This window comes from Leopardus geoffroyi, chromosome D3 (assembly GCF_018350155.1).
Source record: "Leopardus geoffroyi isolate Oge1 chromosome D3, O.geoffroyi_Oge1_pat1.0, whole genome shotgun sequence".
Taxonomy (NCBI): Eukaryota; Metazoa; Chordata; class Mammalia; order Carnivora; family Felidae; genus Leopardus; species Leopardus geoffroyi.
This window is the reverse complement of record NC_059339.1, coordinates 7,190,927-7,217,907: the sequence shown is the minus strand read 5'-3', so window position 1 is coordinate 7,217,907 and position 26,981 is coordinate 7,190,927. Positions and strand designations below refer to the sequence as shown.

Here is a 26,981-nt window from a genome sequence, read left to right as displayed (position 1 = left end):
AAATCAATGGATACATTAGGCTGAAGAAAAAAAGGACTTTCCTAACTGCTGAAGAAAGACACAGGTTATGTGGACACATTGGCTTCTGGGAAACTGAGTCATGCCTTACAAGAAGCCATTTGGGTATTCAAAATTGTTACAACACCCTTGTTGGCTTTGCCTGCTAATGACCACCTACAAAGTACGAGACAGAAAGGCAAAATGGTTCCAGCAGAGAACTTGAAGAATAGAACCAATTAGGAGGATCCCGCTGTTAGTGGAAAGCAGGCTATTTTTGACCACTTAAGGAAATGCAACCTTTCAAAAGAAGAAATTGGTGTTTTACTAAGGGCAGTGGCCTTTTCCCACTTACCTGCCCAAGGAGATGACAGCTGGTCTTGTCTTAGCAACCTGTGTTACAATCCACATTCCTTTTAACCCAAGGCAAAGATTAGAAACCGGTCCCCAGCCCTGTTCCAAGTCCATCCTGAAGTACAAGTGTTTGCTTATGACCTCACCTCCCCACACCTGGTGATCTGTCACTGTGCAGACAAGTCCGCACAACAACTTACTGTTCCACCCATCGCTCTCCATAATACTCAAACACACACTTGAAAAATAGGGCATCTTCCTAAGGCGACTCCTTCTCGTTCTGGGGAGGCTTCCTCCCGTAAAACGTCTCTTCTCTCCGATTCATTCTCAGTTCTGCCTTAGGATTCATCTTCCTAAGATACACTTGGATGAGGTCACTCCTCGCCAAAAGATCTTCACGCAGATCCTTTTCCCTTGTAAAACTCAAGAGTCCACGGCAAAGCAATCAGTTCTCCGCATCAGTGAGTCAACAACCCTTTCGAAAGTCTTTTCTACATCCTACATTTCTTGAGTGTTCCTACTTACGTTACTCGTGCTGTTTCCTGTACATTCAATGCTCATTTGGTCTATGGAAATCCTTCTACCTCCCCTTTAAGGCTTAGCTCAAAGTTTCTTCTCTTTCCAGAAGGCTGTCAGTACCTTTCAAATGGACACTTAAACCCACAGCCCCGTGTATGGGAGCCAGTCCTCCCTCGGTGCTTCTCCTGCCTCCCCCAATGGTCCTAGTACCTTGTCCTCTTCAGGCGGCCACGTAGTGAGTCTCGGGTCTAAGAGCCTCCACCTTCTGCGTGTGCAGGCTACCTGAGGCAGATTCTATCATTTTCTCATTTGAATGCCCCAAAGTACATAGAGCAACGTAAGTTGTGTCCTCAATAAGTAACTGAACGAGTAGAAAAGGTAGAAGCCAATTGTGGAGAAACCAGGGCTTTTACAGAGCTTTTGATAAGGAGGCAGCACGTGGTTAAAGCGTGGACTCGAGGGTCAGGGCACCTAGGTGACTTACAGCTGTGGGTCGTAGGCATTTCCTCTAAAATGTCAAGTTAATCACACCTACCTAATATGGGGATTGTGAAAATGGGGTACCACCACCAAAACACCTTAACATGAGATCTGTGGCTCCTGCTAAGGAGAGAACGGCTAGGTATCTCTGGTGTTCCGGTGTGGTACTTATGGGGGCACTTAGCTACTTCTAGGATTCAGGGAAGACTCGGGTCCTTAGCTGAAGACCACTTTTATGCTGACAAGTCCCTGTAACCCTCAAGGCCACCGGTTTCCTCCTACATACTTAAGTGGTGATAATACATTTACTTGACAGAAAGAAAGATAACGTATATAAAAGCACTATGTAAACTTTCTTACGTATTTCAACACAGAGAAAGAAGCCAAAAAGGACTTAACATTTTACTCAATTTCTAGCATGTTCTGTGAGGGTCTTGAAAATAAACTGTCCTTTTCATACGATTGTCTTTCCCTTTATTCTTTATAGAAGAGTAAATTTGGTTATTCAAGTCCTCAAAATGAAAAGGAAATCTGGAATGGTCCAGAATGGCTGTAGTTGGCTCCCTCTGCTGGCCTCAGAGCAAGATCACACTACCTGAGACTAAAAGTTCAAGATCAGCTGTATGTTTATTTTCAGGGATGCGACTGTAACAATGTGATGGCATTCCATTTAAATACAAAAAAACCATAATTCATCTCCATGTTATATATCTGACAATTAAAAGCAATTTGTTTATGTCTATTTTTTTATTTTTAAGCATTAATTATCTTAAGGTTCAAATTTAGAAAGTTATTTTTGTACAAAGGCTAGCTGCCCTCATTTTTTTTTTTTTTTTCAAAATAAGTACTTTAAAAGATTTTGCTGTCTCTATAGTTAAGGCTGAAATAACACTGAAAACACTCAAACTTGCATTTTCCTAGATTTTCTTTGCTACCACTAATTTTTGCAACCACATAATTTACTTCCAAACTTACAACGTTGGGTACACTAACTGTGAATCACTTTTTTTGTATTCAAAGTCTTAGATTATGTATATGAAAGCTAATTTATTAAACCTTTGTACACAAAGATGAACGCACCTGAATAGCAAACTTATATGAAGAATGAAGTTACAAAAAAAGTAAAAGTGTTATTAAAATTGATGTGTGTAAATCACTTACAAAAATACCCCAAATGGGATAAAGCTGCTCATCCCTGATTTTTCTCATTTGGTTGTCAGAGTTGAAATATGCATTTAAAATGGTTAGAATTTTTTTCTTTTTAAAAAGTGATATATTAAACTTATATACAGGGTAATTAGCAAAATGTAGAAAGGGAAATCAATGTACAAAAGACAGATAAAAACCATCACTCCTGACAGACACTCACGACCCAAAAGTAGTATAAACCTTAACGAACTATCTCTAAACCAGCTCGGACTTACATCCCGTCCCCACAAGTTTTTAGCAATAAGAATAAAATATAGTAAACCAGCAAGCCCGGTCTTTCTGTTCTTTAAAATAGGCCCGACTTAAGGCCACAATTAAGCCTTGGATAGATTTTTAAACATGGGAGGGACAAATAGGAAAACAATGTCATCTCCATTTGGTACTAATGAACAGAACACAAAGTTATAGATAATTAAATAGCTCGTGGCGCTATGTCAAGGAGTTATTCAGAAGCCTTTTTGTTTTTCTGCTGGTTTCGGGGCGAGTTCTTTAACAAGTTTCTTATCCTGAGGTACATTCCAGTGGATTCTGCCATATTCTCAAATTCAAATGGCGTTATTCCAGTTGCAAACTTGCTCATGTCAGGTACAGGACTATGAACTTTAGTGGCTGCTGAAGGACTGGAGTCCACGTGAAGGAGCTTCTGACTGCCTCCATTACTAATGTCACAGTTCGACACAACGTTGCCATTATCAAGAAGGGCATCATCTTTAGAGTCCATCTGAGTAGACTCTTCCTTTTCCTTCTGGCAAAGCAATGTCGGCTCAGAGTCTGGGCTCAAAGAATGTTCAACTTCCAACTTTTTTGTACAAGTGTCTGGTACCTCGGGCTCATCAGGCATCTGCTTTTCAGAGGGTTTTCCCTCTGGGACAGGGAGGTCTAGCTCATTTGGACAAGGCGAAGAGGCAACTGAATTCCCAGTTAAAGGTGTGTCCACGGGAATATCGGAATCACTGTTCACACTCTCGGCCTGCTCGAGGGCCGCCCATATCCGCCTCTGCTGCTCTTCAAGTTCTTCCAGAGTCAGTGAGTCCTCATCCATAGCTGCCGACGCTGTCCTGGTCTGGGGTGAGTCGCTGGGAGTCAGTGGCGGGGTGCCCTTGGGGAGCGGAGGGGTGAAGATGGGCGGCGGAGTCCCCTGGGGCAGGGGAGGGGGAGTGCCAGGGGGCAGCGGTGGCTGAAACTGGAAAGCTTCCCCGCTGGGAGAGCCGTGAGGGACCTCGGCATCTGAAAGAAAAAAGTTGTGATACTTCCAGCTGTCACAGCAGTTGGTGTCTGAACTCAGGTGTGCCCGGAGAGTCAATGGCCAGAGATCACCGGCTGGAGAGGGGACGCCCTGGAGGCTCCATAACCACCAGCACCTGGAAAGAACGCCCGCAGGGAGCGCCACAGGCTCACAGGCTCTTCCGGCACCAGGAGCTTGAAGGACAGGGAAATCCACCCGTTGGCCCCATGCAGCTTTTCAGAGTGAGGGAACAGAGAGTCGGCCCGGAGGCCCGAGTGGTCCCCAGGCTGTCTGCGGGAGCTGCAGATCGGGGTTCCTGGGAAAGTGTGGTGGGACAACCACTGGAAACGCTGCTGGCGGGGCTGCTGAAGGAGACAAAACTGAGGAGACGGGGTGGGGTACACTCTGGCTTATTCCCCAGTTCTGCACCTCTGGTCCTGCCTGCCTGCCTCAACTGCGGGTTCATGTAGCTCACGGGTCAATGGTCATCACCACCTATATGTCCCAGACGTAACAGATCCGACCTTTTCCTGAATCCGGACTCCGCTCCTTCATGCTGTTCTCACTATGGTGCCACCAGTGGTGTCTGGCTGAAGTCTCCCACACGGAACCTGCTAATCGCCAGAGAGGCCCTCGTCTCCCTGTGCACCCCGCCCCCAGTCCTCGGCTCCCTGGGGCCTACTCTCTCTGGCAGACCGTCGCAGCCAAGACATTATTTCAGGAATCCTGGCATCGTCTGTGCTTTGGACTCCTCTTCCTTATATCCATTCTCCAAACTCCTATCTTTGTGAAGCATGAGTCTGGGCCCATTAACCTTCCCACCTCGTTAGAAACTTTCAGTGCTTTCCATCAGGACAAAGGCTGATCTGATCTCCTCTGTGCCTCACAAGGCCCTCTATGACCACGAATTTGCCTCCTTGCACCACGTTATTTCTTCTGCCAGGCTGAAACCCCAGGTGTCATTCTGCTTTTGGACCAGTGCGCCGTGATGTCTCACGCGTCTGCATCTGCATTTCCCATGGACTCAAATGTCCTAACCCCGCTCATCTCCATGGTAAATCCCTGAATTTATCCCTCCGGACGCAGCTCTAAGTCCTTCTTGATCGGGGTCTAGGACCTCATCCAGCACAGCTGCTTGGTTTGTCCCCTCTGACACTAAAATACGTGTAACCAGCTCTGGGGCTCTGTACGGATCACCACAGGTCACCACATTTATATTAAAATGGGGTTTATACCTCTGCACGCCCTAGGTGGCGCAGTTTCCACACAGAGTGGAAACTAAGGGCGGCAGTTGTGTCTCATGAATCTTCCTATCCTCAGGGTCTAGTAGAGGTATCCAAAACAGCACAGGTTTTAAAAATTAGGCAAATTCAAAAAATATACTTAAAAAAAGGGTGGGGGGAGCCTGGGTGGCTCAATCAGTTAAGCATCCGACCCTTAGATTTCAGCTCAGGTCACGATCCCGTGATTCGTATTTGAGCACTGCTTCGGGCAAAATAAAAAAGTGAGAATGGACACTGATGTCAGGCTGTAGGTACTAAAAGCCTGGCGTGTGAACTCTGGCATCAAGAACTCCTATGGCTGAAGGGCGCCTGGGTGGCTCAGTCGGTTAAGCGGCCGACTTCAGCTCAGGTCATGATCTCGCGGTCCGTGAGTTCGAGCCCCGCGTCGGGCTCTGTGCTGACAGCTCAGAGCCTGGAGCCTGTTTTGGATTCTGTGTCTCCCTCTCTCTGACCCTCCCCCGTTCATGCTCTGTCTCTCCCTGTCTCAAAAATAAATAAAACGTTAAAAAAAAAAAAATTAAAAAAAAAAAAGAACTCCTATGGCTGAGACTAAGCAAAGTAAAAAATTGGGGAAAATGGTTTGGGGGGCTTTGATTTTGGATTTTAAGGGGATTTAATCTGTGACCTTTAAATTTTCTCTGGGAATTTGAAAATAAGACAGGTGAATCCCTCACAATCAAATCAGGGCAATTTACATTAATAGATAGCATCTTATTATTAAGGTATCTACATTCATTTTATCTTCTTTTTCCTTTTTTTTACAGTTTATTTATTTATTCTGAGAGAGGGAGAGAGCGAGCATGTGTGCAGGAGGGGCAGAGAAAGAGAGAGAGAGAAAATTCAGCGCAGAGCCCAATGCGGGTCTCCTGCACATGAACTGTGAGGTCATGCCCTGAGCCAAAACCAGGAGTCGGACACTTAACAGACTGAGCCACCCAGGTGCCCCAACATTCATTGTATCTTAATGTTGCCATTTAATCTCACTTCAAAACATGTGCCAGCTAGAAGGACCAAAGTGGCTGGGCATATTTTAGGATGGGAGGTAGAGCAAGGAATGAGTTTTCAGTCTGGGACTCAGAGCAGCTTTGGAATTTATCAAGTTAACATAAAGTTCTGACTCATTCCAGAGCTTTCTGGGGGCAACATCTAAACTACACCCCAGCAGTCCCAAGGGGAAGCCCAAAGGAAGCGTGGACAGTTCTAGAGGGGGGGGGACTCGGAAAGGTGCGTGCATGACTGTCCTGACCCACTGCTGGCTGACATGCTGAGAAGGGGTGTCACAGTCCTGCATGGCCATCACTTCCATGGTTAAGCCCAGAGGATTAAGAGAATAAAAAGCCAGAGGAGTATCAGAGGGCAAGTCCTTTGTTCCACTGTGCATTTCCAGGAGGGCAGATTTTCCTCATGGTCCTTCTTCCCTGCGAAAGCCTGGCTCAGCTCTGCCCTTCCTCCTCTTGGGATAGAGCTGCCGAAGTGGGACACTCTCCACTGCCTGTCCCCGGGCCCTGCCCCCATCCGAGGGCCTGGTCCGGATCAGGACCACTGGGACTGGGCGGCAAGGATCGCCTGACTCAGGAACTCAGTTAACCGGCCGGCATGGCCCTCACACCAAGCTGTCTCCCACCTTACCTTTTATCAGTACAAGGGGGTGTCACTCTCATCTCCAAGGACAGAATCAATGCATTTCATTAGTGCTCAAACCGGCCCAGCCTTCCTCCTGGAACTCAGGAGCGTGTACAATCCCTCTACCTTCTCAGTGAGATTGAGACCACAGGAGGAGACCCACCTGAGTCGAGCTCCATGTCCGCGGGGGAGGCTGCTGAGCTGCTCTCCTTCCTCTGCTTCTTTGGACTGCTTGGGCTGGACTGGGATGAAGACCTCTTGCTGCCAGACCTCATGCTCGGCTGATGGAGGGGCCAAGCCAAGCACAAGTTAATGGGGCAGAAGAAGGAGACTCCAGTCCTTCCCTTCCACCCCGCAGAAAACCAATGTGGAGCAAAGCGTAGGTAAATGGTGAATGCAGCCGCCCTTTTCCTTTGGATGCATCAGAAGGCACAGAGTGCTTTCGAAGCAAAGCCAAAGAGCAAGAAGACGCTGATGAGTTACAAAAGTCCACCAACAAAAGGGAATCAATTTTTATCAACCTCACCCTGAGAAGCTATTTACCGCTTGGAAGTTAGAAGTCAGGTAATTGGCAAACACGTCCTTCTGCTGACACGCCTGCATCGGTATGGACCCAAACATTCTCCATTCCTAATGGTGAGAAGACAAGGAAAAAAAACAAGCCTGTATTTGGAAAACATCATACTTTGACATTCTGTAAAATGGAGGTCTCAAATTACATTTCCTTTTCTGGGGAATTAACGAAAAGGATGGTGCATTGAAGGAAAAACAAAACAAAACAAAAAACCCAGCCACCCAACCCTGCGGGCAACATGATCGGAAGCGAACACTAAAAGCTTACTTGACAAAATCACTTGGCCCCAAAAGGTTCCACCTACTACAAGCAGAAGCTGTACTCAGTGACGAGCGGACTCTCTTCCGGCCTCCCTCTCCCCGTCCTTGCACGCACTGGCCCGGCTTACAGGGCCCCTCAAGGCTCACCTCTCCTACCACTTTCCAGCTTCTGTTCTTTCCCTTTCCAAACCCGGCACTCATCTTTAAGGTTCAACATCCCTTCCTTCTCTCTCATCTCTATGAGCACGTGCAATAGGGGTTCTCAAGAAGAATCATTTGGGGCTCCTGTCAAACCTCCAGATTCCAGGGTCAAGTCAGTTAAGTCTAAGGGTGGGACTCAAGAATGTGCATTTCCGGGGTGCCTGGGTGGCTCAGTTGGTTGAACGATCGGCTCTTGATTTCAGCTCAGGTCATGATCCCGGGGTTGTAGGATCGAGCCCCATGTTGGGCTCTGCACTGGGTGTGGAGCCTGCTTAAGATTCCCTCGCCCTCTCTCTATCCCTTTCCCTAGTCACACCCACTCTCTCTAAAATTTAAAAAAAAAAAAAAAAAAAAGGGCAAGCCTGGGTGGCTCAGTCAGTTGAGCGTCCAACTTTGGCTGAGGTCATCTCATAGTTCACGGGTTCAAGTCCACGTCAGATTCCCTCTCTCTCTCTGCCCCTCTTCCCCCCCTCAAAAATAAACAAACTTAAAAAGGGATGCCTTGGTAGCTCAGTTGGTTAAATGTCTGACTCTTAATCTTGGTTCAGGTCATGATCTTGCAGCTTGTGAGTTTGAGCCCCATGTCAGGCTCAGTGATGCTGGTACAGTGCTTGGGATTTTCTCTCTCTCTTGCTCTCCCTTTCAAAATAAACTTTAAAAATATAATAATAATAATAATAATAACAATAATAGAAAAATTAAAAAAAAAAAAAAAGGCATACTTCTACCGAGCACTTCCCAGAGGACTCTGAGGTCGGCTGGTACTAGGACCATTTCCAGAGGCACTGATGGTTTGTGCCATACAGTTTAGCTCTTAATTAATTACACACTTGTCTTCATATCTGTTCACTAGACTCTAAGTTCGGACCTTTGGTTTCTTTGCTTCCCAGTTCCTACGAACACCTAAAAATGCATTTTTTTATGCAACCACCACACCAGGTGCCTAGGTGGCTCAGTCGGTTTATGCATCTGACTTTGGCTCAGGTCATGACCTCATGGTTCACGAGTTCGAGCCCTGTGTCAGGCTCTTCGCTGACAGTGCAAAGCCTGCTTGGGATTCTTGCTCTCCTTCCTCTGCCCCTCCCAGGCTTGGGCAAGCACACAGGCGTGCTCTCGCTCTCTCTCTCTCATGATATAAATAAATAAACTTAAAATACAACCACACCATCACCACAACAGGTCATTGTTGAGTCTTGAAATAGAAGATGAAAAGATTGGAAAAGATTAAATAAATGCAGAAACCATTCTCATGTGGAATGAGAAATTTTACTTTGGAATGAAAAAAGCGGAAAAGGAATTATAGGATAGGAAAAGGAGTTATATTACTTAGATTTATTAAAGGCATAAATTTACTTTCCAAGTAATTCCAAAGAACTTACAATACTGCCTCAAAACCATCCCATGTTTTTAAAGCATAATTTTAGAACAGTTTTAGATTTACAGAATTTAATAATTTTAACTCCTTTTCGTAGGGCATAAATCAGAAAAAAAATTTTTGAATGAACACAAGGTATCACTTAAGATTCTAGACAACGTATAGGAAGTTACAAAGTTGAACAAGTAACACATTTACTTCTTCATGTCACAGTAACTGCTACATAAGCTAACGATTCTTTTTTTTTTTTTATAAGCTAACAATTCTTAACAATCCTTACAATAATGTCATATCCCATAAGAATAAAAACACGGTATACTTACATCTGGAATTCCTCTGGGAGTAGATATATTAAAACCTGGATAGTTTACCAATTTCGAGAGATCGTAAGTGACACTTTTATTCTGTTGTGCTTCTCCAGCTTCTGTTTCCCCATCAGCACCATCTGTCAGAGACCATCAGAAGGTTAACATTGCTAGATGCCAATATAAATCCCTCCCCGGACCAGAAGTATACTAGGAAAGTACTTATATTCAAGGCAACAGAATTATTCTGAGAATAATTATTCTGAGAATGGCTTCAATCACAATGTTCTGGATCATTAGATTAGAAACTTTTAAACAATGTGGACAGAATACTTTGATGGTAAATGAATATTGAAAATCTTGGAAACCTGGGTTCTTCCATGGGTTTCTTAGAAGTCTAGTTTGTGCTGACCCAATGACCTGCCTGATGCTCTATTCGATGTCTTCATTTAACAAACATTTATCTAAGTCTTATTATGTACCAGATTATGTTTTAAATGGCCTGTAAGTATTAACTCTGGTAATCTTCATCACAACCTTAAGAGGTATGTACTACTTTACAAAACCACTTTACAGATGAGAGAATTATACTTGGGAAACACTTTATTACCTTGAAAACTACTAAATAAATCATACGTTTATTTTGCCAGTCCTATGGTGTCTATATACGTAAGGTAATTAAACAGTTTATGAGAAGTTTCTCTTAATAGAAGTATTCTAGCTAATAAGCTAAGAAGTATTAAAAGAATGAGTATATAACCATTTTGCAACCCATTATTAGCAAGTATAGACAGGCAACGACCACCAGTGACTGATTCCATCACAATAAAGACAGGGACAGAGGAACGTGCTGAAATAACACACCATGGAGATGCATCAGCAAAATCTCGAAAACCCGGAAGGACAAAATGTGGCTTTGTTAAAAACAAGGGAGGGTATCTATAGATTAAAAGAGGCTTAGGGGGGCGCCTGGGTGGCGCAGTCGGTTAAGCGTCCGACTTCAGCCAGGTCACGATCTCGCGGTCTGTGAGTTCGAGCCCCGCGTCAGGCTCTGGGCTGATGGCTCAGAGCCTGGAGCCTGTTTCCGATTCTGTGTCTCCCTCTCTCTCTGCCCCTCCCCCGTTCATGCTCTGTCTCTCTCTGTCCCAAAAATAAATAAATAAACGTTGAAAAAAAAAAAAAAAAAAAAAAAATAAAAAAGAGGCTTAGGATGGGGCGCCTGGGTGGCTCAGTTGTTTGGGCGGCCGACTTCGGCTCGGGTCATGATCTCGCGGTCCGTGAGTTCGAGCCCTGCGTCGGGCTCTGTGCTGACAGCTCAGAGCCTGAAGCCTGCTTCGGATTCTGTATCTCCCTCTCTCTGACCCTCCCTCGTTCATGCTCTGTCTCTCTCTGTCTCAAAAATAAACATAAAAATAAATAAATAAATAAATAAATAAATAAATAAATAAATAAAAAGAGGCTTAGGATGGCTCAGCCAATTGAAATACATCCAAGGGGCGCCTGGGTGGCGCAGTCGGTTAAGCATCCGACTTCAGCCAGGTCACGATCTCTCGGTCCGGGAGTTCGAGCCCCGCATCGGGCTCTGTGCTGACAGCTCAGAGCCTGGAGCCTGTTTCCGATTCTGTGTCTCCCTCTCTCTCTGCCCCTCCCCCGTTCATGCTCTGTCTCTCTCTGTCCCAAAAATAAATAAACGTTGAAAAAAAAAAAATTAAAAAAAAAAAAAAAGATTTAGGGGATTAGAGATAAACTATAATCTCAAGGCCAATTCTCTTTCTTTCCCCGGGGGGAACCACTGTTGAGTCTGCTGTATGGGTGAAGACTTTTTTAAAAAGTATTTATTTAACATCTACCACATTGTGGGTACCATGCTATATGCCAGGGGATATACTGGTGAATAAAATATGAATGGTTTTAGCAATTACAAACCTGACTGTCTAGCTAGGAAAATAGAAGTAGAGAAATAGAACAGAGAAATAAATATATAGGGCATGAAAGAAACAGACAGGGTCCAGTGATAAAAGACTGGCAGGCCAATGAGAGATATACTTAAATAAGGTGGTCAGGAAAGGCTTCAATGAGTCTGAATCTAAAATCTAACTGGAGGGTGCCTCAGTCAGTTAAATGTCCAACTTCGGCTCAGGTCATGATCTCCCAGTGTGTGAGTTTGAGCCTCACATCAGGTTCTCTGCTGTCAGCCAGGAGCCTGCTATGGATCCTCTGTACCCCCTCTCTCTGCTACCTGCTAATGCTCAATCTCTGTCTGCTACCTGCTAATGCTCAATCTCTCTCTCAAAATAAACGTTTAAAAAAATACTTTTGGGGTGCCTGGATGACTCAGTTAAGCGTCTGACTTCGGCTCAGGTCATGATCTCACGGTTCGTGGGTTTGAGCCCTGCATCAAGGTCTGTGCTGACAGCTCAGAGCCTGGAGCCCTGCATCGGATTCCGTGTTTCCCTCTCTCTCTGCCCCTCCCCACTCACACTCTGACTCCCTCTTTCTCTCTCTCTCAAAAATAAAGAAACATTAAAAAAAAAACCAAAACACTTATAAATCAGTCCTCAGAAAAAACATAGAGCACTGTTTCATCCACATGGGATTCTCTGAATGACACGATAGGTATGTTGGGCAGAAACTCAGCATTGCACAGAGAGTTTGCCATGTCAGCTCACAGATGCACTCTCCTCCTTAATTACCACAGGGATCCCACAGCCCAGATCTACCACGGTTTAGTTAGCCATTCTTCTTTAGAGCCTTAATGTTGCTTTCAATTTCTCACTATCATATTCAATGCTACAAAAACATACACATATTTTCCTTGTGCACATGTGTGATTATTCCTCTATAGCAGATACCTAAGGGAGGGGTTCTAGATTACGAGAGGATTTATGTATCCTGTATTTTAGGTCTCCTGGCATTCACTGATGAATAGATTTCTGTTACCACTTCTGAGCAAGGCAAGAGCTTATGAGGACCAGCTGGAGAGCTGATTCTTTGGCCTGCATAGTCAAATATCTGGAGCAGGTCCAGATAACCAACCATCTGGTAATTCTTAAGGTTTTAGTTCCTTCCTTGTAAAACGAAGGAAACACCATTGTGATAGTTTTTAGTTCCCTCAGCACACACTGATCAAGCCAGCCATTCCTATCAGATATTACTGTAGCTCTCTCATTACACACACGTGCACGCGCACACACACACGCGCTCTCTCTCTCTCTCTCTCTGTCTCTCTCTCTCTCTCACAATAACATTTGGGCCGACTTATCTAACTTCACATACTATACCTTTCCCATCATAGAGCGCAAGCCCGGAGCCCTCCAGCTCGGCCTCCTTGAGCCACCCCGGCGGGTACCCCAGCTGGCGCATTCGATATATAAAAGGCGGAAGGCTCTTGTCTGTCACGCCCAATGCATCCTGAAGTTCCTCGCTATGTAAAAACAAAAGAGGAATAAAAAAATACCGTATTCTTGTTTGGATTAAAACACATACCGTCCCCGATGTGTTAAAACAACTCCGTGTCGTAGGTTCCACACAGTGACCCGGTGCTTAACAGATACACGGTTGAGATTGCAGTGAAAGTTTCTGAACGAACAGATGCGCATTATCTAGGCGCTGCTAGAGCAGACCTACACACTGACCACCGCCCTCGGGATCACACCGACCATCACCCTCTGGATACACAGAACATTCCAAATACTGATGAAGTCGAAATGAAATTCTCCACTAAAATGACAGAGGTACCTAATGACTCCCGGCTTGAATCTTCCAAATCTCTCCTCCACCTCTTCTGCGTGGTATCGCTGCTGAAAATTCTGACTGTTTGTCTCACTGCAGGCGTCCAGATACGCTTTCCTTTTTTCACTTATCCGAGCAGCATTCCGAGGCTGGAGCATAACGCAGTTGAGAAAAATGGTAACGAGCAGTTTAGAAGTACTTCAGAAGTTAAACAAAACTAAACACTCTGTTTCAGGTCAAGCAAACAGACTATTCCAGTTTTAATGTGTAACAAGTATAAAAGACAGTGTAAATATTAGAAAAATACAGCAAGGAAGAGAAGCAGTCATTTTAATTTCTTATCACCTCACTATTATCTTAACCTAAAATCAAGTTTTTAGAATCAACTCTAAAAATTAACTCTCATATTTCATTCATCTCAAATACAGAATACTGTAACAAGTTATTAGTTTTAAAAATCCAATGTCTTAAAATTTAAGTACAAACTTGAAAAGCTTTCAAATTCAAGGACCGAAAGAAAGTTATCGCAGCTAGCTTCTTCATCTCACACAATGCCAGAAATGTGCTGAAAACATTAGAAAGCTCTAATTCAAAGATTTTTTTTTTTTATAGGAGAAAAATTTACCATTGGGCAATCTTTCATTTGATGTTCTTCAGAACCACAATTGAAACAGTGAGGCTTTGGCCTATTTGGTCAAAAAACAAAGATTTGCATAATGTAAATTAGACATAAAAGCAAATCAATACAATTATGACAGCAAAGTGTATCAGAGAGAAAGAAAGCACGCAGATCACAGATTACAAACATCTGCAATAGTGAGTACGCTTTCACCTCCTGTACTCAGTGGTTTAAACAAACAGTACTTTTATCCGAGTCTTTTAACCAAGAACCCTTATGTTCCCAACTAATCTGTCACCTCTGGGTTTTGTCAGTGGTTAATAACAGAAGAACCGAGGCAAACAGATTGTATTTCCTTCAGGTGACTCAGGAAGGGGCAGATGGTTATAAGACAGCAACCAAACTGAAAGCAACAATGACACTTTCCACCCACCCAAGCATATCAGGCGTGAACCAATGAATTCCAATAAACAGATGACTAATTTAAACATTTAATATGTCTACATATTAAAATTCTAGCTCAATCTATAACTTCTTTATAGTAAGCCAGCAATAAAGAATATTAATTTTTCAAGCTAAAAGAGTTTATGGTTTTGGTTAAAAAAGTTTTAAAAAGAAGAAGGAAACAAAAACAACTCCCCACACAAACCTTTTTGCCTTTACTTGTATTTCTTGCCCTTCTAGAGAAACAATGTGGCTGAAGACTTGCTGGTACCTTTAGTGAATTTTATTAAGGAACAGTTATCATAGTCTGCAAAATTTGGTAAATTTTTTTAAAAGGTGAACTTAATGGCAAGATGCATAAAAGATCTTCATTCACTATGTAGGATACTTAGGTATTTCCCATCCTTCGGTAAGCTGAGGGTTTTCATTTAGAAGCGGTTGCCCCAATTTATCAAGGCAAAAATTAGTAAAATACAGGACACTTCCTACAACCTGCAGAAAACAAGTCAAAAAATATTGCTATTTAAGCAGGAAAAAAAGACATTAAATAATGTAAGACTATGATTAATTGTTTTAACGCTTTAATTTTGGAGGAAATGATTAGAAGTCATACTCAACTCCCTAAAGGAGCCAGATTTGGAGGTGCAGGTAAAAAGCTCCATCTTTAAATGCCCCTGTGTCGCCGAGGTCACAGTTTCCCTCTCCAGGAGATGGTGACCATCAGCTGCACTCTCCTCAGACTTCAATCACCCGTCTCCTCGCTTCCCTTGGCAGCAAGACAATGCAGAAAAGTATTTACTATTTCCTTCCCCTCCCGCTCACTCTTTTCCTTCCTCTCCAATTCGGGGTGCGGGGAGGAATTCACACAGAAAAGTCGAGAAAATGCTACAGTGAACACCCAGGTATGTACTTACTCTCTTAGATCCAACAATTGTGGATACCTTACGTGCACACACACGTACACACACACACAGGTACACGCGCACACTTACTTTTTACTGAGCCACCGGGAGAAAGCAGGCCACCACCATCATCTTAGTCTAAGCCATTATTGTCTCTTGCCTGAGATTAATATGGTAACTTCCTAACGGGCTTCCAGCTTCTACACATAACCAGCGACAGACTACTTTCGTGACACTTCATCCCTAAACACTTCAGGATGGGTCTTCTGAGCACAAGAACATTCTCCTACAAGCCACAATACCACTGTCACACCTAAGAAAGTTAATAAACTCTTAATATCATCTATATCCATTCTGTACTCAGTTTTCCCAACTGGTCCCAAAATGCCTTTTCTAGGCTTTATTTTTTTTCCAAGCAAGAACTTAAGGTTCACATGTTGCATTTAGATGGTGTTGATTTAATCTCTTTTCCTCTAAACCAGCCCCCCACTTTTTTCCTCAGATGGCCCTGCCATTCTCTCTTGAACATCTCCAGAAAGGCTTCTGCCTCCTTCATGGTGCTAAGCTCCCCCATGGGCCCCATGCAGCCAAATTCAGTGGACGGCTCAGTCTGCACCTTAACCTGTCAGCAACGACGGACACAGGTCAGTCACTTCTTCTGGCTTCCGGGACACCATTCTCTCAGTGTTCTTCCTACCTTGCTGACCAATCCTTCTCATCTCTCCATCTTCTGTGAGACTCAGTCCAGTCCCCCTCTCTACCTGCACTCTTGAGGTGATTCGTCCAGGCCCATGGTATGAAGTACGAGTATATGGGACACCCCAAATGTCCGGTTCTGCCTCAACTCCAATCTTGTAGATTCAAGTGCCAACTGACAGGTTTCCGGGACATGCAAACTCACCTACTTAAAACTGAACCAGATTCCCATTCCACTCCAAAGCTGCGCCTCCCACCAGTTTTTCCCATCACAGGAAAGGGAAGGACCTCATTCTAGCTGCTCAGACCAAAAACCTGCATCGTTTTGACGACTCCCTCGCTTTTGTGTTCTATGCATCCAGTTCGTCAACACATTTGGTCAGTTCTACCTTCAAGGCAGATCCAGCTTCTAACCACTGCTCACGTCCAGCCCTGGTCTTCTAGACTGACCTGCCATCTTCTCTCACCTGAGATCAACAGAGTCACTTAGCCGGTTTCCAGCTTCCACATGTAACCAGCTACACCCTGTTCTCCACAAAGAAGCCAGCTCTTTCAAAAATTCAAGTCGTATTATGTCACATTTCTACTTAAAATCCTCCAGGGACTTCTCATCTCAGAGTAACACCCAAAGCCCTTACTGTTGCTTATGAGGCAATATAAAGATTTCGATCTGCTCCAGAATCAGAAGGCCTGGATTCACGCCCTGGCTTTGTCACTTACTAGCTAAGGGACCCAGGGCAAGTTACTTAGCTCTCCACGTTTCCTCATCTGTAAAAAGAGAATACTAATAGTACCTTCACGAGCATATCTGTAATGAGCTTCGAACAGGACCTGGTAAATAGTGAGCAACATGTCAGTGTGCCCTTCTGCCCCAGGGCTTTCCACTCACTGTTCCTACTGCCTGGAGTCTGGAATACTCTTCACTGCATGATGGCTCACTCCCTCAATTTATTCTGTTATCAGCTCAGAGAGGCTGTCGCTATCTACTCACCATACAAACCAAATGCCCCATAGTTACCCTCTAAGTCCTTAGCCTCACCTATTTTCTTGCCCCACTAGAATGTAATTCAATGAGAGCAGAGACTTTGCTCTTTTTCTTCGTTGCTGTCTCTGGAACCCAGAAGGGTCCCTGACAAGGGAACATTCTATATTTATTAGTATTTATTAAAGAAGTAAATTAATAATACACAATAGTCCCACTTTCCAGGCAGGTACCACTCTCTAGCCCAGAACCCTAGAGTTAGAAGGGACATGAAGAGTTACATAGTTCAAATTCTTTCTTTAAAGTGCCTTGAGGGGCACCTGGGTGGCGCAGTCGGTTAAGCGTCCGACTTCAGCCAGGTCACGATCTCGCGGTCCGTGAGTTCGAGCCCCGCGTCGGGCTCTGGGCTGATGGCTCAGAGCCTGGAGCCTGTTTCCGATTCTGTGTCTCCCTCTCCCTCTGCCCCTCCCCCGTTCATGCTCTGTCTCTCTCTGTCCCAAAAATAAATAAACGTTGAAAAAAAAAAATAAAATAAATAAATAAAAAATAAAGTGCCTTGATAGCATCTCAGTCTTTGACTTCTTCGGGTAATGTGGAATTCGCTTTTCTTAAACGAGTCCGACCACTTCGTATTCACATCTCTGACAGAAATTTGCACTGAAGGCTGAGTTGCACTGTGCCTGCTTGTGGTCCACACAGTCGCTGGTGCCGGTCCTCCCACCCGGCACCACACAGAGTGATCTAACATGACGCCTCGATCACATCTGCAGAGACACGCTATCCCCTGTCAATCTCTGCAGTAAGGCTGTGGGCCCTTCACAGTCCCAGCGGCCCCACGTCCTTAAGATTGTGGTAGGTCAATGGGGCACGTCACTCCCTACACATGAAAACTAGTCTGCCTCGAACAGAATCCAGGATTTCATCATCATCTTAAAAAAACCGAAGTTGCAAAATCACACCGCTACATTGCACTGACACAGCGGAATTCCGCACAGGTACCGAAAGGCCTAAGGGTAGGCTCGTCCCTGTTATGCCTCTTCGATTTTTCACCCGCCATTTGAGTTTGTCAACATTTTTAATCTCCTATCTGCCATCTGTTACATTGCTTACTTATCCTTTCCCATCTGTACGTGCAACAAGCACGCGCTCCAGATCATCATCCGCGGTCATGAAACGCACGTGCAAAAAAAGTTCGTCAGGACAAAAATGAGGTCCTCCAACATCTGTCTATCGTGTATCCAGTAATTATTAGAAAGTGAACCATATTATCTAGAGGCTGAAGCCTAAACTGTTGCTTGTAACAAATTTCATGAAAGGGTGGTGATCATCTGTTGACACATGGCTATGCCACCTTATCATTTCAATGCCACCCAAATGACACAGGATAGAAAACATGTATTTGCAGAATTCAAACTAAAATGTCCAAACTTACACTAAAAGCTTCCTTGTTGTTTTTAATGGCACACGATTCTTCCACTTTATGGTCCTCTTCTAGCATAACACTAGATGGCTAACACAAAGAAAAACAGTTATAGAAGGTAACCAATTTTTAACTAGTTCAAATTTCAAATATTAGAAGTTTAAACACACCCCTTTATTTTCTAATACATACCACTAAGGTATATAAAGTTCTGAATTCAACACTGTCACAATTACGGTAAGTTTGAAAGCTAGGGAGGTTTGTGAAATAAATTTCACAAAAGGGAGAATTTAAAAATTATAAAAGATACAAAAGACAGCACCTTCTGAAGCATTAGTGTAGACTATGACTTTTGTGTTACTGAGTATTAATTCATGTATTAAATTGAACGAATTAAATATTTAAACTCTCAACGCTGAAATTGACAAAGTAGACGATCTTAAAACCAGATAACCAGAAAGACTAAAACATTTATGATTTTACATTAGTGGTCAATACTGATAGAACTCTCATAGACCTCCCTCCACTACAAAATTCTGAAGTGCTCCTTGAATCAAAACTCCTTGTATGGTTTTTATTGTTAAATGTATTTTGTTTCTTAAATCTTTAAAAATTGTATAAGAGATGTAAAAACTCAAGGTGATAAAAATTTAATTACTCAGAATTCTCTGTTCTCCCAATTCTCAGGATACACAGCTAACAACCCTTATTTGACAGAGTCTACTTACCATAACTTTTAATTAAAAAAAAAAAAAGCCCAGAAATCATAATTCTGATTTTTTAAAATATAAATTCACGCTCTGATATTCACGTAGTGAAATTTCTCAGATTTCTTTGGGCATGCTATTGATTTTTTCCAATAAGCAGAGGGGAAAATAGAATAGCAGGTAAACCTGTTGGTTTTAGAGAAAAATAATTCATCTTTTATAAACTCCAGAAATACAGATATTTTTTTTCTGCCTTAAAATTAATTTTCTGCCTCAAACCACATGTCCAAGTGAGGAAATGGGGGGGGGTGGTAAAAGACTAATTTTGAGTGTAGCCAGGTCTAGGACTCCCCCGAGAAAAGGAGCCACAATACAAAGGAATTGCCTGTGGCTGTACTGGTCAGACCAATGAAGGAAGCCCAGTTGAAGGATGGGAGGTGAACAGTTTTAACAATCCTGTTTTTTCTTTTTTTAGTTGTACTTAACATACAACGTTATATTAGTTTCAGGTGTAGGACACAGTGGTTGCACTTAGTCATTTTCATGAGCATACAAGAGGATCCCTGTGGCCTAAGAGACGGCAGTGAAAAGCATAACCTGTTAATCTTAAAGTCTCTTAAGTTTGAAATACCTGGGGCAAAAGATTAAAGGAAGTCTTTTCCACATCATTTTTCTGCTGTTCCTCAAATCTTTTTACTAAATTTGACACAAATTCCTCTATTTCTTGATGGTATTGCCTGCATGAGAGGACACAACAGTCAGAATGCAGAGTAAAACACTGAATAGACTGAAATCTTATGCGTTATTAGATGTCAGGAGTAAATGCCGTTAACTTGATTTTCAGAGGTTTATCAAATCACTGATTCTGTAACAGTCAGGAACCTATTCCTCAGAAAAAGAAATATACATTGTTGCCGAGTTAACATAATGATTATGGGAACCTAAGGTAGTGCTAGGCATGTAACAGTGGCAAATATTGGTGCTGAGAATAAATGGATTTTATTTATAAATTTTACATATTTAAAATTTGAATACATAATCTATATAAAACATGGTTCAAAATCCAAAAGAAGTAAAGGGGTTACATAATGAAAAGCTTCCTTCCTGGTCTGTGCCCCAGCCACCTTCTCTGCAATGAAAAGACAGCCAGTACATTCTTCCTATCTTCCTCCCAGAGACTCCCTATCCACACAGAAGGAAATACTATATAAATGTTAAACTGGGAAAAAAAACAAAAAAAACCCAAAACACCAAAATGCAATAGAAACACAAAATGAAGCAGAGAAACTACTGAGGTCTACTTTCCCCAGCTTCCCAGGTCAAGAACCGCTTTCATCAACTATTTGTTAACGCTCGGTTCAGGAGGGGCCCGCGGAACCCAGCTTGGCCGCAGTGGGGCAGTCATCTCGCTCTTCACCAGACTTGATCTTTCAGGTCTCTTTAGCTCTGACACTCCAAGATCTCTGCAGGCAAAATGGCAGATACATGGTGCAGAAATGAGAGTGCCGTGAGCTAGAGTGGACGCGGATTCAAATCCAATGATGATGACAGCGCTCACGCCCAGCTGTGCCCAGCACCTTGCTACTGCCACCCTCACCATCCAGTGTCCCCACCCCTGAGAGCGGCAGGTTCCACCTAGGCAGAGCTAGGTAGGTGATGGGCCTGCCACACAGCTAACACTCTAACATATGCTGTTACCTTCTTTACCTTGCCTAGTATGCAAGATAACGATTATGCTTCAGTGACTCAGGAGAGGGGCAAGCAACTGTCTGAAATGTCTATGACCACGCTCTGCGGAAGGGACAGGGCAAAGTCTCAAAACATTTCAGAACGTTCTCACAAGCACTGGAGGAATACACTGAGTCACCCTAGACCCAAGCATGCTGGAAGGTTTGCAAAGGTCTAATTCTCTTTCACACATTCACACAAACACAAAATTATGTGGGTAAGCTTTGAAGACAACCAACAGGGTAAACTCAGTTATCTGATTCTGGGGGAGAAACGACTAACATTACTTATTGCTGTGGTACCAGTTGTTATTTTTATTAGAGGCGATTGGGCTCTTATAGGCACTCACTTAACTACCTAAGAAGTGGTTACTATTAGCATCTGTTTTCCAGTGAGGCAACTGATATGCAGACAGGTTGTGACCTGCCCAGGTTCACATAGGTACAAAGTTAGGGCCCAGATTCAAATTCATGTTTATAGACTCTAATGTCCTTGCTCTTAGAGTGCCAGAGTGGTTCAGTTGGTTGAGGTCATGGTCACCTGGTTCATGAGGTCGAACCTCACATGGGGTGAGCTCGAGCCCTGCTTCAGGCTCCACGCTGATGGTGCAGAACCTGAGTGGGATTCTTTCTCTCTGCCCCTCATTCACTTGTGCCCTCTCTCTCTCTCTCTCAAAAAAACAAAACCAGAAAACAAAAAAGCCCCACGATTCCCTAAATTTTAAGTAAAAGAATAAAAATGGAATAAGTACAAATAAATACAGCATACTAACGGCAGATGTTGTTTCATTAACACATTAACTCATTATATGTAGAAAGGGGAAAATTACTTACTTTGAAATAACATTATTCATAAAGAGAATCTGTAATAAAGGTCCATCTAACTTAGTATCGTTCACCAATATTCCACTAAAACAGAAATTAAAACGGTCTTAGAAGGTATTAGAGTAAAACGCATACATGTATATATAAACACATAACTTTTGTAATTCTTAAGTACCAAAGATAATATTTTACAAATAAGATCAAGAACCACCAAGAACTCTTGTTTTCTCAAGAAAAATCCAAGTGTTCATCAAATTTTACCTAGTTTAATGGTTTTACACAGAGATATCCCTTACATATTTTTAAAAATATTTCACAAAAATGGAGTGCACGGGTGGCTCAGTCAGTTGAGCATCCGACTCTTGATTTCAGCTCAGGTCACGATCCCAGGATTGTGGGATTGAGCCCCACATGGGGCTCTGTGCCGAGCGTGGAGCCTGCTTGAGATTTTCTCTTTGCCCCTCCCTTGCTCCTGCTCTCTCTCTCTCCAAAAATAAAATAAATCTTTAAAAAAAGTTTTTTAAATATTTCACAAAAAATTTAAAACTACGCTTAATGTTCCAGTTTTCAACCAAAACATTTCTTTATCTAATGGATCATTTCTTTACAAGCCGGGGGAAGGGAGGGTCGGAATAAACCAGCAGGTTACAAGAATATATTTCTAAAAAATCAGAGTGAATTTAGCTTAGTAATATACAAGGAAACACTTCAGCCTCTTCGAGGGCAGAGCACATTCCGTTATTCCAAATCCCGGATTCTAAAGCAGAAATGTAAAAAGTATGTTGTTCTTGTTCCTGGATTTGATTTTCAATTACTGAAAAAAAAAAAAAAAAAAAAAAAAAAAGAGAGAGAGAGAGAGGACGTGGCTCTGGCTGTAACATCTGCACAATATCCAATGTCCCGCTGGTAATCTGGACCAGCTGACTCTCAGATTCCTCCTCTGCCCACCTGCCTCCTATTCCTTTACCTACGCAGCATGTGAAATAAATCAGTCTATATTTGGAATTGCTCAGATCAAGAAGCAAAAGTAAAATATGAAGAAGTTCAGAAGTTTGCTTGAATTTGCACGAATTTCTCTTTTTAAGAATACATGATGGTTTTTAAAAACCACACACAATTGCATAACTCCTTGACTGGAGTCCAAGCACAATCAGCTATAAAGACATTCAGTTGGGGAAATATGAATATGGACTGAGCTGGGAATGTTATTAAGAAAATCATACCAGTTACTGTGATAGTTGTGTTGTGATTATGCATGAAAAAGTCTTGTTTCTAAAAAGTTACATGTTGAAATATTTAGAGTACAATGTATATATGTGATGAGAAGGAAATATGGCAAAATATTAACTGTTAAATCTAAGTGATGAAAACGTGTTAATTGCACTGTTCCTTTTCCATACATTTGAAATTTTTCATAATATAAAGCAAAAAATAATATTTACCGGACAAAAAGGAAACTTCTGATCATGACAGTTCCAAAAATAAGGATTAAACCAAGAGACTTGGGGTACAAAATTTATCTAAATAATTTTATTTCTTTTTGTTTCTAAGTTTTCTGTAGCATGCTTTATCAGTATGACATCATGAAGAGCACAAATTCTAAAAGAAAAATTTTAATTTATTCCTTTTTTAGGATACTAATGCTTGCCTCGTGTATTGGCAAAGCCTATGATGCTATAATCATTTAAACTCAGGTGATTATAACCCTTTTGTAAATAAATATTTGTTTAAATTATCAACTCTAAAGTGTGTTTACCTACCTCTGAATATTAAAAACAAATGGGGCACCTGGGTGGCTCAGTTGGTCGTGTCCGACTTCAGCTCAGGTCATGATCTCACAGTTCCTGAGTTCAAGCCCCACACTGGGGCTGGGTTTTCTGCAGCCAGCAGAGAGCCAGCCACTTCAGATCCTCTGTCCCTTTCTCTCTCTGCCCCTCCCTCGCTCACTCACACCCTCTCTCAAAAATGAATAAACATTAGGGGCGCCTGGGTGGTTAAGTCTATTAAATGCCCAACTTCAGCTCAGGTCATGACCTCCTGGTCTGTGAGTTCAAGCCCCACGTGGGGCTCTGTGCTGACAGCTCAAAGCCTGGAGCCTGCTTCAGATTCTGTGTCTCCCTCGCTCTCTGCCCCTCCCCTGCTCACACTCTTGTCTCTCACAATCAAAAATGAATATTTAAAAAAAATTTTTAAATAAACATTAAAAAATATTTAAAAAAATTATGATTTTCAGGCACCTGGGTGGCTCAGTCAGTTAAACATCTGACTCTTGATCCCAACTGTCATGATCTCACAGTTTGTGAGTTCGAGCCCTTCATCGGGCTCTGTGCTGACAGCATGGAGCCTGCTTGGAATTCTCTCTCTCCTCTTTCTGCCCCCTACCCCACATGTGCTCTCTCTCTCTCAAAATAAACTTAAAAATTTTTTTTTAATTATGATTTTTGAGGAATCCCAGTGATATTCAACACATTTAATATCAAAGCAACAGCAAGTTTAGATCCACAAAGTGTGCTCACATAGAGGAAGGAAGGCAGGGCATGGGGAGCTTTCCAAAATTCTGAATTCTGAAATTTTAAACCTTTAGTCACCAATGTAGCCAGTTACTTCAGCTGGCACCAGCAACAAAAAAGTGCATGTACCATTGCATCAAGGCACCCCAAATTGTGAAGCTTGACAACACGATTCCCCATGATAAATATGTACTTAGACAAATATTTTAGATTTACTGACCTGTTAAATTTTTTTAAGAGACACCAGCATTTAATCCTCTATCTGTTAAAGTCAGAGGTCTGAATGCAAACCTACTCACTGTACTTTCTGCAAAAGCACATTTATTTCTCTTTCTAAAATGAAATCGTGCATCATTCCTATTTATGAACATACTTTAACTGCATAAGTAAATCTTCAGCTGGAGCAATACTGTAATCTTAACTGACGTCCCAGAAACGTTTGTGGAGTAAGAAAGGCTAGCTCGGCAAACCGGCTTGTTCGAAACATTAAGTGAAAATTTTTTGGATGTGCTTCACAAATATTTTTACCCATTAAATCAGCTTAAAAGTTATTCAGGTGAGCGCCTGGGTGGCTCAGTCGTTAAGCATCTGACTTCGGCTCAGGGCACGATCTCACAGTTCATGAGTTCGAGTTCCATACTGGGTGAGCTCGAGGCCCGCTTCGGTTGAACGTGAGCACCAGCTTGGGGTGAGCTCGAGCCCCACTGCGGGTAAAACGTGAGTCCCACTTCTCTCTCTCTGCCCCTCGATCACTTGCGCCTACTGTCTTTCTCTCTCTCTCTCTCCAAAAAAAAAAAAAAAAAAAAAAAAAAAGAAAGAAAGAAAAATCCAAATCTTAAAAAAAAAAAAAAAAAGTTATTCAGGTATATAACATGACTCAGTATTTGTATATGTTGTGAAATGACCACCGCAATAAATCCAGTTAACATCCCCCCAAAATAACAAATTAGTTAAAAATTCAATGCAGTTGTGAGATTTCAAATTTTATCCCCAGAAATTAAAAATAAAGCATCATTACTGATTTCTTCGGAGTATACTGAAAAATAATACAAAAATCCTAAATACTCCTTTTACAAAGAAATTATAGCTAAATATTAACAACAGGATAAAAAATAAAAGACAATAATAGTGTAATTGCAATATCTCATACCTCGGTCGAGTCAGAATGTTCAATTTTCTTTTAAGTTCTTGATGTTATTACTCGTTAAGGAATACAAGCCCTCATCAAACAACATCATAAATAACATAAAATTTAACTACTCACTCTCACTTTTGGCGTCAGAATGTTAATATCAAAAGACCTGCAAATATCTCGAGAATAACACACTTAACCCAGCTCCTGTTCAGTTGCAGGGATAGGCATTTAAACCTAAACATTAAAATAGTTTTTTCATCTCTTCCAACATGGATATTTAAGACAAGGTCATATAGTTCAAAAGCGACTGACAGACCTAACAGACCGAACCAAAAATGTTATTCAAACAACCGTATCCCATCAGAAGTTAAACAGCAATTCACTTAAGAAAGAGAAGCATGATAAGCGACAAAGTACAGTAAAACAAACTGCTAAGGAAGGAAAACTCTAGGATGGAAACTATGGATGTTCACAGTACAGTCCTTTCAACTTCTCTGTATTTCGAAGTTTTACATATAAAAACGTAGAGGGAAAAAGCATCACGAAACAAAAAAATCAGACTTCAAAACCCTTCAAAAGAAGGGGGCGCCTGGGTGGCTCAGTTGTTTAAGTGACCGACTTAGCTCAGGTCATGATCTCACAGTTCGTGAGTTCCAGCCCCGCAGGGGGCTCTGTGCTGACAGCTCAGAGCCTGGAGCCTGTTTTGGATTTTGTGTCTCCCTCCCTCTCTGCCCCTCACCCGCTCACACTCTGTCAAAAATAAACATTAAAAAAAAAAAAAAAAAAAAACTTCAAAAATGATTTACCAACCGCTTTCAGGGTTTCATTTGAACTGAAATCATCGGCATATAATTAAAAAAAAAAAACAAACCCACCTGTAAGAATATAAATAAACATACTGGCAAATCTTGCCAGAAAAGCTGTAATCATGTAACGAAGCCAAACGGAAACTTGGCGCGTTTTTCCCAAACCTTTGCGACGGCACCTTCACCACGGAAAAGTCGAAGAACTTTAAAATGAATCCCCAATCTTAATCAGGCAATTAACCATGCCTCTGTGCATGCCTCAAATCCTTGAACCCCCAACTCTACATCCTAGAACCACTAGCTTCTGCCCCGCCCTAAAAAACAGACCTACGCTAAGGGGCTGAGTATCCGGTTACCTCCTAATACACAACTACAGCATGACCGCATGAACTTAAGCTTGGCCGCAAAAAATAAAATCGGATAACGACTTTAGAGAAGAGGCGAGAAGCGGTAACCAGTCTGTAATGTAGCAGTCTGAAAATAAGCCCTAAAAACCAGCTCCAGCTTGGGGGACGGGAAGAGCGAGTGTAGTCCAGGACACGGAACCCAGAAGAGGAGAGGCTGGCGCCGAGGCCCCCGGTGCTGCTTACGCAAGCGAACCCTCGACTCTCAGCCCTCAGGGAGATTATTCGGAATTCTGGCCCCCCTGGAATTTCCGCCCGCGCCTTCCAGGGCTCGCCGCCCACCGCACGCCGGTGACCGGGCCCAGCGAGCGGGAAGGATATTCTCGGCGCGGAGCTGCTCGATGGTTTCCTCGCACTGCCGAAGCCGCTCCCGCAGCTCCGCGTCGCCGACCCCATTCTCGTCCTCCTCGTCGCCGTCGTCATCCTTGAAGCGGGTGTGAACGGGCTTCGGAATGGATTCCTCTGGGTGGTCAAACGCCTCGAACAGCTCTAGGTCGCCAAAATCCACCTCCGCCGCCATCTTGGGCTGTGGGAAAGATTCGAGAAGAGGCGGAGCCGGCCGCCGGGCCGGGGGCGAAGGTTGTAGGGCGGCACCGCTCGCTAGGGCTCCGGGCCGCGCTTAGCCACCCGGTAGGGTTTTCTCCAAACACAGGCCGCGAAGCTGCAC

At 42.9% G+C, this 26,981-nt stretch overlaps 1 protein-coding gene and 1 non-coding gene across 4 annotated transcripts; both read right to left on the bottom strand.

Moving 5' to 3' along the window:
- Positions 1 to 1,958: 1,958 nt before the first annotated feature.
- ZCCHC8 (zinc finger CCHC-type containing 8) lies at positions 1,959 to 26,981 on the bottom strand. 3 transcript variants are annotated; one of them, XM_045458593.1, is made up of 14 exons: positions 26,636 to 26,981; positions 25,120 to 25,162; positions 21,469 to 21,543; positions 19,539 to 19,644; positions 18,213 to 18,290; positions 14,589 to 14,692; positions 14,406 to 14,471; positions 13,763 to 13,823; positions 13,144 to 13,286; positions 12,687 to 12,829; positions 9,424 to 9,545; positions 7,234 to 7,320; positions 6,854 to 6,971; positions 1,959 to 3,786 (listed from the first exon to the last, which is right to left on the bottom strand). In XM_045458593.1, exons 1-14 carry the CDS (start codon positions 26,832 to 26,834, stop codon positions 3,002 to 3,004), a joined length of 2,130 nt encoding a protein of 709 aa, XP_045314549.1. In that variant the 5' UTR covers positions 26,835 to 26,981; the 3' UTR covers positions 1,959 to 3,001. The 3 variants fall into 3 exon arrangements, with proteins under 3 accessions (XP_045314549.1, XP_045314550.1, XP_045314551.1); XM_045458594.1 differs by having other exon boundaries at positions 25,120 to 25,157; positions 26,636 to 26,960; XM_045458595.1 differs by lacking the exons at positions 14,406 to 14,471; positions 14,589 to 14,692; positions 19,539 to 19,644; ... (1 more) ...; positions 25,120 to 25,162; positions 26,636 to 26,981.
- Positions 20,671 to 20,805, bottom strand: LOC123588635. Its single transcript, XR_006707949.1, has one exon. It is a non-coding gene; the product is annotated as a small nucleolar RNA SNORA9 (small nucleolar RNA).